This window comes from Cyclopterus lumpus, chromosome 11 (assembly GCF_009769545.1).
Source record: "Cyclopterus lumpus isolate fCycLum1 chromosome 11, fCycLum1.pri, whole genome shotgun sequence".
NCBI lineage: Eukaryota > Metazoa > Chordata > Actinopteri > Perciformes > Cyclopteridae > Cyclopterus > Cyclopterus lumpus.
This window is the reverse complement of record NC_046976.1, coordinates 10,510,484-10,524,522: the sequence shown is the minus strand read 5'-3', so window position 1 is coordinate 10,524,522 and position 14,039 is coordinate 10,510,484. Positions and strand designations below refer to the sequence as shown.

The window sequence follows — 14,039 nt, the reverse complement described above, 5'->3', positions numbered from 1 at the left end:
AACTTTTTTTGGTTGTTTTTCGTTTTTTTCTAAAAAATAACAAATATTTAACAAACGTTCAGTAATGTGCATGCACTGTCTGTAACTATTTAAAAAAAAAAAAAAAGTAAGTTATTTCCGCTTTTGTTAACATGTTGAGAAGGAGAAAAAAAGTGGGTTTGGTGATTTTACATTTTTTCAACGAGCCCCATCTCAAATAATGTGAAACAGATAGTGCTATCACTACATACAAAATGGTTGATGAGTTATGGCTCCATACCAACAACACAAGTATGCTAAAAAAAACATGCCGAAATAACCTCTGTGACAGTGCAAATACATTTATGTATGTCCCTTGTACAAAACATTTAGGTTAGCATTCTGCGCAACATGCTAGTTCTCAGAAAAGATCTGGATCGGACTCAAGTAGCAGCTCTGAGATATAGCTAGTGTCTTTTCTTGAGGACAAAGGGAAGTGAAACTTATAGAACTACGAGGGATCTACCACTTACACACAGAATAGAAAAGCAGCTTGGAAAAAAGATAACACTTCTTTTTTTATCTCGTTTTGCTAGAGAGAGCGAGAGTTCTGATGGACTTAGAGTTGTGACTGGTTGAAGTACTATGCATTGTCACAATTGTCCAACACACATACAATAAATAACCATTGTGACACCACAGGACAGAAGCCTTTAACACCATGACATGTACAGAAAAAGAATAAGAAAACATGAAGAAAGATGGAAATGTTTTTAAGAGTTGAGACAGGAGGGGAGTGTGTTGAGTGCTGAATGCGCTTCCTACTGACTCCTCCACACTGTAGGTTTCCAGCTCTGAGTGGCCCAGCGGCTGCTGTCATGGTGATTTGATAGTCTCGCCGGTGGGACGATGACTTCACTTCCTGTTTCAGAGCTTCTGTTACCCACCAAGCATGCATGCGCAAATTGTAGTCAGTACATCCTCCACATGTGCATTGGGCAAAGTTTTGTATTTTGTCCAAGAATTATTTCTTTTATGTCCTTCAGGGAGACTGATTTGTATTTCCCAGCCCACTGACCTGGATATTATTACAAGTGAGAGGGAAATAACATTGGTTGAACAGCTGGCTCCGCTTGCAATCTGCAGCACATCTGCCGGTTTCATGGCAGTCTGTGGGCCAGAGTTAGAGTCCGTTACTCTCCTCTCTCCAGGCAGCAAACTTGTTTAACCATCTCTCCGTTGGTTTGTCTTTCAGGGTATCGAATATCTTTCTTTACAAAGAGTATTGATGACTTCACTCGTTCTGCTAGCTAGTTATGTTCCCTTGGTATGCTGTTTGGTAAAACAAGGTTGATTTGTCTCATGTCCCAGGTACAGGAAGGAAATAAGCATTAATTCAAGGATGGAAAATAAAAACGTTTAAAAAAGGGGAGATATACTTGTCTTGAGTTCACGGGTATCTCAGCTCGGTCTCTTAATATTTACAGGAAAAAATAAGATAAGCTACAATGACAACAACATTAACAACAACAGGCACAACGACAAACGGACAACAAGAACAGCAAGTGTAACGATAAAAGGATGTCAATATTTAAATTCATTCATTCAAAACAAAGAATATCTTTGTGTTTCTTTAAAGTCATGGCAAGTCAATATGACCTGATTGTGGACCTCCTCCTCCTCCTTGTATGACTACGCTGCAAGTATTGCCATCTCTTCCTGTTAGCCACGTTAGCTTAGTATCTTTGAAAGGCAATGTAGACAGTCATGCTGTTTGTGGGGTTGAGGGCTGGCTGTTAAGCCCTGCAGGCCTTTGCCTCCATCCTCTGTCTGAGTCTCTTAGCGTGGTGTGCCTTCCAGGGCAGAGGAGGACGGGGTGCTGGGGGTGGAGGATCGAGGGGTCGCAGCAGGCGGGGTAGCAGCCGGACTCCCAGTTCCGCTGCTCGGGGTGCAGGCGGAGGAGCTGATGGGAGCGGGGGTCTCTGACCCTGGCACACCTCCTTGTTGTTGGCTGGCCTGCTGCTGCTGTTGCTGTTGCTGCTGGGCCTGGAGGGTCTGACCACAGACATGGTGGTGCTTCTCCCAGTCCTTATGCTGGCAGAAGGAGCCGCAGTAGCGCGCCGTGTTGCAGCCGCTGCACGTCTCACTGGCTTTGCGGCCGCAGTTCCAGCAGCTCTGACAGACAGAAAGACACAACGTTACCTCACACAAAAATAATGCAGCAGAAGAATTTAAACTCCAGACAATTGGCCAGTTGAGCTCAGCTTTTGATTACTCATGAAACAGTCAGGACCCCTTGTTTGCATTATTTGTTGCATAACACACTATCATGTGTTAGTGATATTAAAATGCCACAAAGAGAACTAGCAACAGATATCACAGCAACAGTCTGCGCATTAACAGAAGGACTCTCTCCTTTTACAACACTTAAGCTTAAAACAAACCACAGACAGATGAAACACCCATCTCTGATAACACTTATGGCCTCTTATAAGTCTTAGAAACCGCAGGGAGAACAGGTCAGGGTGGCTGCATATCCACAGGAAACAGGAGAACAAGGTTGCAAACAGCTTCAGAGAGTTTACCTCTGGGGCGCTTCTCTCTCATAAACATCACTCCTGCAATTAATGACAGATGTGTGCCATATTTCCCTCTCACTTAACTGATTAAACGTCAAGGTCTCTAATAGTGATTAGCACATGACAACTCCTCTCAGCTGAATTGGTAACACCGCTCTAAACATGCTAGCTACTCTGTCGGAAACAAATAGAGGAAGGAGGAAAGTGAGGGTGGTAGATGTTGGATTGACCTGGTTTTGCGTTACTTTGCTCTCCCTTCTGAATATTTGCAGGAGCACTTTTGAAGTTGTGAACAATCAGAAACCTCTTTGATATTTGAAAGATAGTATACAATGATTGGCTTTCCTTAATGCAATACGACAGAAAAGTCTTTGTATGAGAAGATCCTATCATCTGTGTTATTTGGGAGCTACTAGAACACCTGACACCTAAAGTGTAGTCAAAGCGACAACAAAGAAATATCACAACTGCCAAAACAAGAGGATGAAGATGACAGTTTTCATGATGTCTCTCAAAGATTATGGATACACCTTTTGATGTCTTGAAGCGCTTGTGTTTATTCCTACCTCGCTGGAGTCTTCCTGTTGGTTTATTACGGAGAGCGCATCATCGGCTGCCTGTCGCTTGGCCTCTGCTACCGTACGCTCCATCTTGGCTCGCTCGGTGCTGATCATCTCGTGCGCCTTGCGCTCGGCCTCTGAGACGGCCTTCTGCAACTCTGACACAGCCTGTCGCTTCACCTCATTCACAGCCTCTTCTGGAAAGAGTGCGGACACAGAGGAAGTCAAGCCTCCCGTACCTGCAATGTAGTGTGCATTGGATCATCCTGTGAGTTTATTTTTTAATGAGCACACTGATGTTTTTAGTTTTCTCTAGGATACAATAGTTACTATTTCAGAATATAAACATTTTATAACAGTTTTCTGAAACAATTGAAAAGTTTATTCGACAGATTGAGAACACATCTGGAGGACAGACACTAAAACCATACAATTAATGCTTTCAATCACTTTTATGTTTGGACAAAATCTGAGAAAAAACCTGCCTTGTAGTTAAATGATGAGAATTAATTCACATAGAAATCCTTTTTATTTGTCGTTATTCCAAGATCATCTGCATCGGGTAGTAACCCCTGGGATACACCAAATTTAACAAGATATCAATTTTTAAATGTGGTAAATATACGATAGTGGGTACGCTAAAACCTGACAAACCGATAGCTTTTGTTTAATCATTAATGCATTTCGGAAGTAACAGTGATGGTGGCAGGTTTATTCAGTTACAAGAGGTCCTCTAATGGGTCGTTGAAAGGATCATATTTGACAATGAGCAAAACATTGTCAAATATTTGTTCTTATAATATCCTCAAGATAACAGCATGGGCCAATTAATCACAGGTAATAAGCCAGAAAACGTACTTTTGAGCTGTAGCAATGTGTTATGTTATACTTGTTTTGGGTAATGAATAACCTTGCCGTGCGGGTGTTAAGCAGTGGAATTCCAACCGAACGTCAAAGCAAAAGGAGTTTTTTTTGTTTGCTCCCATCAAGCCTTTAACTTGACTAATTGTGTATGCAAATCAGGCAATTTATATTTAAATTATGCATTTCCATTGTGATCCCAGAGGCCCATGTGGTGAGGGAAGTGGGAAGCCGGTAGGACACCGTGCAAGGTGCTTGAATATTTATCACCAACTGTAAACATTTTGCCCATTTCAAACAGATGTATTCACTGCCATACTCCATTGTGTTAAAAATGCTATTTTGTAATCCTCCCCAGGTCACATTTAAATCAGTCTCTCCTCAGCCAGAATATATGTGACTGAAGTGAAAGAGAAATACGAAGAAGAATGCAGAAAATGAAAAATAGCAGGCACCATTTATCCTACAGACAAAAGATAAATACAGCTTTAGGTCAGACAAATACACTTCACTTTACTGAATTTCCTTTGTAGACATTACACAGACAGAATGTGTGCTTTTCTAAAGACAGACATGTTTTTCCATCGTCATTGAGCTACATTTTCAAACCAGGGTGGTTTTGTCTTTAACCTACTGTGCTGCCTGAAGTCATGGAAATTGCCCGGGTGCAGTGTGATGTATGCCTTGTGCATGGAATTGTGATTATACACCAAATGCCTTAGATGGCAGATCGATCAAAGCTGGTGAAGGGAGGAGAGGACTGGAGCGCAGGCAGAGTCCCAATGGTGATACTCAATTCAATTTAAATGCATATTACTTGTTCTGAGTATCTCACACATCATGCTCGGTCAAGCAAGGGGACAATTTCTTTTCTCCAAGGGGTTTAAAAAGCAGATATACTGTATCACTGACGGTGAATACAAAGTGGATTCCTCGAGCAGTGACCCCTCAGCGGAAAATTCTTTCAGTTTTTCAGTACAGCAATAATGGTGATTGCGTCTGTGTACACAACAAATGTAATGGCTACTAATGAAAGCTGTTAAAGCAAAAAAATTAGTTGCTTAATCTTAATTCAGTAATCTTAACTGGCTCAACAAATTTCCCTTTACAATTTCACAATTGTGTTAAATAGAATAGCTGCAAAGTCTATGGCTAAGGATATTACAGAGGTGCCAAATGCAAGAAGATACCAAGTCTTGCTAAGTAGTTTTTCTTACCAGCAAAACCACCGGACCAGCTGGTAAAGCGACTTATGTCCCTTAGTTGACTGGTGCAATAACATCGTTTTACAACCTGACATCATATTTGGATTGTGCAGTGTGGTGTTGGAACTCTTATTTTTCTTTCTTCACTACTGTATCAAATATAAATAATTTTCTAAGAGAAGCCTGACACATTAATATACGTCTACCAGCGGTGGAGATTGCAGCCAGCAGACTACACAGGGATGAGAGGGGAGAATGGGGTTGAAGGAGCGCCTCTCATCCTCTTCCAGCCCTTACTCATCTGGGTGAAAAAGATGGACTTGATTTCTACAAAGCAAAAATTCTTAAAAACTGCAGAGAAATAAAGAGAAAGATAGAGAAAGTGTGTGTGTGTGTGTGTGTGTGTGTGTGTGTGTGTGTGTGTGCATGAGTGTGTGTGTGTGTGATAATGGCAGGCATGGAAATGTTGCTCACCAGCTTTCTTCCAGATCTCTTCAGGTACGTATCCAGACACAGGCCGGTGTAGCAGCTCTCTGTGAATTTCTGGGGAGACACAAACAACCAGCCATGGTAATTAGAGATCAACCAATGTTGTGCATGATACAGCAGAAAGATTGTAGAACAAATCAGCATGTTGTAAAACATGTTGGTTACCCTGATATTTCAGTCACGGCTCTGGTTTTCAGGGGACGTAAATATTTCCACCTGATTGCCATCTGTATAATCATGATAACATAGATGATATGGCCTAGTGGCAGTATGTACAAGCGTAACAGTAGAGGACCTAGAATCCACCCCTGGGGATCTCCACATAAACCATCAACCATAAAACTGCTGGAGAAAATGTAAAAAATCAATATAATCACTTTCATGTTGGACGCAAACCAGCTCAGTACCAAAGCTACGGTAGGTATTGTCTTTTTCAACACTTTTTTGTGATATTTGTTTAAATTCTCATTACATCCCAAAAGGAATCAATAAATCAAATGCTCTGACAAAAAAAGAGAAACAACTCTGGTATCCGTGTCTGTCGCAGGACTGTATGAGCCCGTCCAATAACTTTCTTTGGCCAAAAGTGCAAAAGAGTTGGCAATACCAACGGGTGTTTTTCAGTTGGATAACAAATAATAATAATAATAGTGGTTTGGAAAGTGCAGAGTTAAACAAATAGTTTGGGTGTTTTGAATTCAAGTTATAGGCGGGACTTATCCAGTCAGTATATTACCTACAGAAGATGAAAGCCATATACTGCTGTGGACAAGGCCAGAGGCAAAAAGATTTTGAGCCACCTGAAAGAACGGCTCACTTAAAAAAATCTCTATAAAAAAAGTGCACACTATATTTAAGAATATTTGTACAGCTTTATCTTGAGTTGGACAGCCTTTCAGATGTGGAACTGAAATGAAAGTGAAACTGATCGATGCCGTCTTCAAAGACTCAGTTGACAAAAAAAGTTCCCCATCGCAAAATGTTCTAAATATACTGTCATCTACTGTAAGAAATAGCCCCAGCATCACGCCCTCCTCTGCCCTGGCACATGGCACAACGCTAAGAGACTCATACGGAGGACAGAGGCAAAGGCCCCCGGGGGCTTAAAGATAAGTACTTCATACAACCCCACTTCCCCAACAGTCCCTAAAAAAAGGACACACTACAGGAAAGTGTTTATGTACATTATGTCCAACTCAAAGATGTGGTGGGAAAAAACGTTTGATGGAGATAGTGGAATAAATAAACTCAAAGAAAGAGGAATACAAATGGAAGGATCAGTGGAGATGTGTTCCTACAATGCAACAGAGACATTAACAGAACTCATTAAACTCAATGGAACATGGCTTTAAGCAGTCCGGTAAATATATTAATTGCTTGGCCACTATGTCCTTTAATAGCTCTCTATGACATGTGCGTGTGTGTGTGATCCCCTACCTGGTGTTGCGTTGTCCTGTGCTGCCGGGCTCTGCTGCCTTGACTGCCCACCAGCGGCTCCCTTCTTCAGCTCTTCAGCGTCGCTGTATCGTCGGATCCAGTAGTTGAGCTCCTCGCGGTCGGCCTCTTGGCAGCGACGCAGTACTGTCAGTGAGCGCCGCGTCTTCTCCACCATGTCCATGATACAGTTCAGCAGCTGGGGGTGACAGGGAGCGGACAAGGCGCTGAGTTTACACATAGACATGGAGGGATTGATTTCAATTCAGCAAGGCAGCGCGTGGGGTTCTCAATTAAAGCCGACGCTTGTGATGTTATTTTATTTAGTCTGTCATTCATATATTCATATGTTTCATGGAGTTCGGTGGTGAAACACTAGACACACTCTCACCTTTGAAAGGTTCACATTGTATCTTTGTTGCACTGCAGGAAAACATATTTACATGCAAGCACAGACATTGCACAATGTAACTGTATAAAGAATAATAAAAAAAAACCAACCTTGCTTTTAGTTTTGATATGAACTTAATGTCACCTTTCTTTAGATGATCTCACACAACATATTTTGATAAAATACATTTAGGTCACACCTTTTCTCTTCACTATGTCTTACAGTACAATGTCATATATAACAACTGAATAGGACTGAAATGAGGATTTAGATCAGTCTCTGTTATTCAAGGTATAGTAATAAAAAATGTTATTACTTTTCTTACATGGTCAAGGTGTTTCCATTCCTCAGCCCACTCTCTGTCGGTCAGCCTGTGGTCAATCACTTCCTCCTGCCTGGTCCCTGTATGCATACCTGTAAACAATATGACGGACAGATAGAAAGATAAACAAAGGGCAAGTCAGTATGACACAGAGGAACAATGAAACGTTACTCCATCACTCCCATCCTTCATTTGGTCCCTGGTTGAAACTCTCTCTCCATCTATTTCTTTTTTCTCCTCCCTCACTGCACCTTTTCTTTGCTGTCTCCATATCTCTCTCCCACCCCGAGGGCAGGACTCAAATGACTGAGCTTCGAGTCCAATAAACATCCATCACAAGGCAAGACATGGTAAATGTCTCTCCTATTTTTAGAGCTGAGCCAACATCGTCGTAACAGCTTCATCAAGGCTCGGTCTACGCAGAAAAAATTCTCTAATTCAAGGACGCTGTGCCTAAATGTGCTTCTGTTGTGCGCTCATAATTCTCACACAGTGCATTTCTTCAGTCCGGCATCAGGTCCGAGTGGCCTCAGCATCTCTGAGGCAGCAGGAGGGCCATGTGTGGACATTGACTGATTATCAGTATTATTAAAATGGTTTCAGATCTCAGTGGGATATAAAGAACTGAGAAATGATGTAAAAATGATGTAACTGTGGTAACTGTTTACTGTTGTATGTAAAATCTTCTCTCGTAAATGCCACAAAGTAAAAGCTTTAACAGTGCGCCATGCAGTGGAGTGGGTTTGTGTCTCACGATGCAAATGCATCCTCCTCCTCCCCCCGACCTCCCCCATGTCCTCACCAATAGGCCTGGCCCTCTCCCGGATCTCCCGATGATTGGTGGGGGGGTGTCTGTAGTTGTCACGGTAGTGATGGGCGATGGCCATGTCATCCAGTCTGTAGTGCTGTGGAGGGAGCGGGCCCGGGTGGGGCAGGCCGTTGGGTTGGTAGGAGAGCCCATTGGACGGGCTGAAGCGCTGGGCGGGGCTTATGGTGCAGGGCCGCTTGCTAGGGTGCACATCCGGGTGGAGGGCACCATCTCGCTCGAAGCCGTTCTCTTTGGTTCTGGGTGTAGAAAGAAAGAAATGAGGGAACATGTGAGTATTGGATATATATTGCATATATATATATATATATATATATATATATATATATATATATATATATATATATATATATATATTGCACTTTATGAGGGTGTTTTTATTTGACTCTTTTGGAAGAATCTTGAATATTGGACACTGGACCAAATGGACGAGTTGAAAAAGGAAAGTGAAATAATCAAGTGAAAGAGGAGAGGACACAGGAAAAATTCTTGATAATATCTATTTTGTAAAAATGAAACATGTCATCACAACAACTCTTCCACCCCTTTGCGCTGCACTAAATACTTGAGTTGACGTGCTAACAGAGAAAAGAAGTGCAGGAATGAAACTGGAATTCTTTCATGAAAAGATGAACTCACGTCCATTCATACATACGAACAAATACACAACTACAGTGTGCACTCACACGCACACACATACATACTCAGTAAAGTAGCTTCCAAGGGATCAGGAGAAATGTTGTGCGGCTGCTTCCGAAGATTAATGTGGCCAGGTGTGTTTGTGTGTGCGCATTCTTGCACATGTGTGTCTGTGTGCGTGTTCTCAGTTTTGTCAGTTCACAGTTAAATCTTGCCAACCTCCCCCCACTATCTGCACTCCTCCACTTTCCTCTCTCTCTCTCTCTCTCTCTCCCCCTCTCTCTCTCTGATGAACAGATTGAACTTCTTAATGAGCTGTTTTTATGGGCTCCTAATGCTCATCCACAGCTCTCCATATGCTCTTTCCCTCCATTCGACCGTCTCTTGCTGCCTCCCTCGACTCATCCATCCATTCTTCTCTCCCCCCCTCCACACTCTCATCTCCCCAGCCTTCCTGCTGCAACAATGTTTATATCTACAGGCAGTGCAGTGCACACACGTTCACAGTTTCCTATACAATGTACGGATGTGTGTACCAATAACTTACCGACTGAAGATACATACATGGGCCTAATTTACATGCACATGCCAATGTCCTGATATTTTTATATTTTTATAATTATATTATCTATTTACATATACACAATGAACATACAATATATACTGAATGGCAGACAGACATGGTTGGGTTCACATTGTCTCGAAGATAAAACGATTAAGCAGCATCTCGTAATGAGGGACACTCATTTACAAATATTAGGAATTTCAAACAGTGAATGAGATTTTCTTTTAGCTCTACTTAATACTGGCAGTCATGAGAGTAAAGGCTTTTTATTTCTAAATTCCCTTGTTTAAAGAGTATATATTTGATTATATTTGAGTATAGCATGTCTGTTTTTTTTTCTTTATCTGCTCCCCTTTGTTTTTATACAAATTAAAAGGTTCCCCTAATTTACATTAACAACATTTCACGGGGTGTAATTCCTTCACTTGTGTGGAAGACTTTTATTGTGAAACATCTGCAATAAGTGTTCAATTAACAAAAGCAGAATGGATTAGACTTCAATTATGAGTGAGAACACAATTTCTCTTAAAAAGAGTTGGGTTTTATTATGTTGCTGATGGAATAAATGCTGTACAAATATACAGAATTATAATTGTCCATGCAAGCCATTATAGTGCTAGTGATTTTGCACTCCCATGCTATTATTTTAATATCGGCTTTGTTAGATAATTATAGTATACACGATATGTATATTGTTGTTTTTGTCAGATTCATATTGTACTGCATCGTTCCTGCAGACCATGGTATTAATCAGGATGCATTGATGGTGCATTGTTGTCCGTAATTAAGTATTCTCATTCAAATTCCAATATTCTGACGCAGGGCTCCAATAAGCGGGAACGCAGAGCAGAGGTAAGCAGAAACCAGAGGTGCTTAGCCAGCCGTATTGGTGCTGGAGCCTCATCTGTAAGTGTTATCAGCCCATCTCCCAGGGCGCACACACACACACACACACACACACACACACACACACACACACACACACACACACACACACACACACACACAGAGGTGCACATACATGAACCATACTCACCCCTTCACACTGAATCATGCACAAACACATTCACGCAAACCCCATTTTTTTCCACAGAATATACGGATGCCTACTTACTTTTTCTCTCTCTCTCCATATATTCTCTCTCGCTCTTTCTCTCTCTCACACATTTTTCCGCACACCTTTTCCCCTAAGCTCACTCCCCTAAGCACCAGACGGCCTGCAAATATGCAGGTATTACAGAAAAAGTCTGCCTATCCGACTGTTGGGGGAAAAGAGAGGTACAAATTATTAATATCGCTTTTGGCATTTTTGTCCTTCAGCAAATATAAAAAGTACATTTTTCTTTCCCCTGACTGTATTAAAAAATGTTGACCCCAGGAGAATGACTCCTAATTTCAAAAGACCATACGCGCATTGTCCTCGAAGCACAGGCACAAACTCACCACAATGCACATACACAAATGTTCAAGAAGATGTGAATGTTTATTAAGGTTTAATGGAAGGATATGTGTAAAATCCCTTTGTAAAGTTAATTTTGGGTGAAAATGCATGCAAATGTACACTGTGTTCCAGTCGTATTGCAGCTCTACTAAATAAAGTGTACGAAATAGGGCTGGCAATGAGCCACAATCTTGACGTCTGCCATTGGCTGGTGGGTTTTGTTTCCATTTGTGCTGCTGTTGGAGAGAGGACTATAGGTTCTTACAGTGTGGTGTGTTCCTGGACAGCACGTCTCAGGGCTCGTCCATTAGAGCAGAGAACATTGAGTCATTACCAAAGCCCGTGACAACAAATGGATGTAATGATTTGGCTGGGAGGAGGGGGGGGGTCACAAGCTCTCTGTACTCACACACCCAATCAAGTATGGAAGTAAATTAGTATAACTTACACAGAATACACTTTCCTTTATTCTATTCTCAAAATCAGTGTGTGTGTGTGTGTGTGTGTGTTCCCGTCTCTTCTTCTCCTCAGTTCTGGCCCATTAAGAGCAGGATCCGGGAGCTGAGGTGTCCAACGGAGCACATCATGAGGCCCGGTGGCACACAAACAGACACTTCCCATACACACATACTGACATACATACATTAACACATCACTATTGCCCTGCATTGGCTCAGCTTGTTTCTGTGGCACGTTGTGTGGGTTCATGGATATGCAGACAGACTCAAAGGGATTCATGTATGAGATCAACTATTAGTGGGAAAAGCCTCAGCTGCTTTAATGTTTGGAGCTGGTATGCAGAAACCAGATCAGTCCTATTGCGTCAAAATAGTGTTCTGACTTTGGGATTTACACACCTGTCTGGCGTCCTTCTCTTGCCGTTCTCGTTGACGTCCAGCAGGAGTTCGGAGGAGTCCACTGGGGAGGTGGTGCTGGTGTCCAGGAGCAGCTGCTCATGCTGGGCCAGGTACTGAGCTGGGTTCTGCTTGGCTAGCCTGGCACAGTGCAGCAGCTCCCTCTGAAGGAGCGGCAGGTTGGCCTACAGAAGGAAACGTCACTGTGTTACCAGAGGAAATGTAACATTTGTGTGCATGTTTTAGAAGATGCTGGAAACCATTTGCGGAGATGCAAGAATATACATATAAAATCCGCCACTCTGCTCTCTGTGTCTGGTTTGGGAAACAATTACATAATCTGTCAGATTCTGAGCTGAGCTGTTTTTACTACAATTTCTAAATGTTCATTCAGAACTGCATAAAACTATGCAATCGCTTTATGGGTAATAAAAGTCAACTTAGGCTTTTAAAAAAAACAAAATATTCAGTTGGAATATTCAAGTTCTACTCATCGGCTAAATATAATATCATCATTTGTTGATTAAATTACAAAAAACAAGAAATTCAACCATATGGATGGATGGATGTTTTTGATCTGAAACTAAATGTAAAGCTCATAAGGCACATACAAATATGATGTCACAATACAAGCTTTTTCCTTGTCTTTTCATCCCAGAAGCACCCATTTGAAATAACAAGAGGTCCATTTCTTCCACGTCATCTGACCCCCGTTTGCTCATTACCATTGAACCACCACCACTTCCTGTGACCCGGAGTGCATTAACACCCAAAAAGTTTCTCTGTCGCATACACATTATATAAAGAAACAGAAGCTATTTTCGATCTCTTTGACATAACAAGACAAGATATGCTTTCTTGTGTGGAGTTAGAGGGTCATGCAGGTATGTGCGCGCAGACTTCAAAGACATCTGATGGGGTGCGTTTTGAAGCAAGAAGATGAAAGTGTTTCGTCAGGCTGGTTCAGGAGGAGAGTGGGGACTATTTTGGCGAGGTACATCACAAGAGTCTTTGGAGAAGCCATCTTTTTAAGTTTTAGGTCTGTTAATCTTTGTTTTGTCCTCAATAACATAATCTCTCTCCAAGTCTCATGCTTTGTTGTTTCCTTTCCTTATTTTCTTCCAGTTTCATAATCTAAAAGGCTTTTATTCGCATTGTCATTTCTTCCCGTCCTACATTAGCTCACAAATTTTCTTCCGGTTTTTGACCATTCAATCTTGTCCTTGCCAACTGCATACAGAAATAATACTTGCAAAACACAACCATGATTTGTTTAGTTGGATTAATGTTTCATAATCATACAAAATCCCTCTCCAGTAATTGGCTGCAGTAAAAGAAATGCCAAGCGCTGGCCTTCGCTTTACCTGCCCGAGTTAATGGTCCGTTAATAGTTTATGATCGTAATTACCCTCTGAAAAGAAGAGCATAAAATAGATTGCTTTGACCATGGTGAACTCATCTTTCATTAATTAGAGGTCATCCTAATTGCCAGAGATGTGGGATGCATTAACAAAAGTCTAAGTCAAGAAATGCAGACTCTTGAAGAGACCGGATCATTTTTCATGACAAAGTATCGCGATTTGCTTCAGTGCAGTTATGGTAACCAACATCTGCACTCGCATAAAAGGAAAAGTTCCAGTAGTTTTCAGCATTCACAGCTAAAATCCACCCAGGATGATTTATTGTGAAAATACTGAATTTGTCATTTTGTCAAACGATGCCAAAAAACTATTCAGAATATGCTACATTCAGGATATGCTGCACTTCATCAACGTTCTGTTTCTGGGTAATTTGCAGTTGGGGGAGAATCTAGGAGACGTCTTTATTGTTCTATTTCAATGATTTCTCTTTCGCTCTCTTGAGGTAAATGTGTTTACTCCTTTCACAGCACTCCTCTCACTTCATCACGAGAAAA

At 41.6% G+C, this 14,039-nt stretch overlaps 1 protein-coding gene across 1 annotated transcript in view; it reads right to left on the bottom strand.

Annotated features, from left to right (window-relative positions):
- Window positions 1-225: 225 nt before the first annotated feature.
- The window catches only part of runx1t1 (RUNX1 partner transcriptional co-repressor 1), a 56,235-nt gene continuing 42,421 nt past the window's right edge, over window positions 226-14,039 (bottom strand). Inside the window, exons 5-11 of the mRNA XM_034545030.1 lie at window positions 12,128-12,309; window positions 8,602-8,864; window positions 7,803-7,891; window positions 7,090-7,285; window positions 5,638-5,706; window positions 3,104-3,294; window positions 226-2,133 (exon numbers count right to left, since the gene is read on the bottom strand). Coding sequence (XP_034400921.1) covers window positions 1,798-2,133; window positions 3,104-3,294; window positions 5,638-5,706; window positions 7,090-7,285; window positions 7,803-7,891; window positions 8,602-8,864; window positions 12,128-12,309 — 1,326 coding nt within the window. The 3' untranslated portion in view covers window positions 226-1,797. The remainder of the gene's footprint in view (window positions 2,134-3,103; window positions 3,295-5,637; window positions 5,707-7,089; window positions 7,286-7,802; window positions 7,892-8,601; window positions 8,865-12,127; window positions 12,310-14,039) is intronic.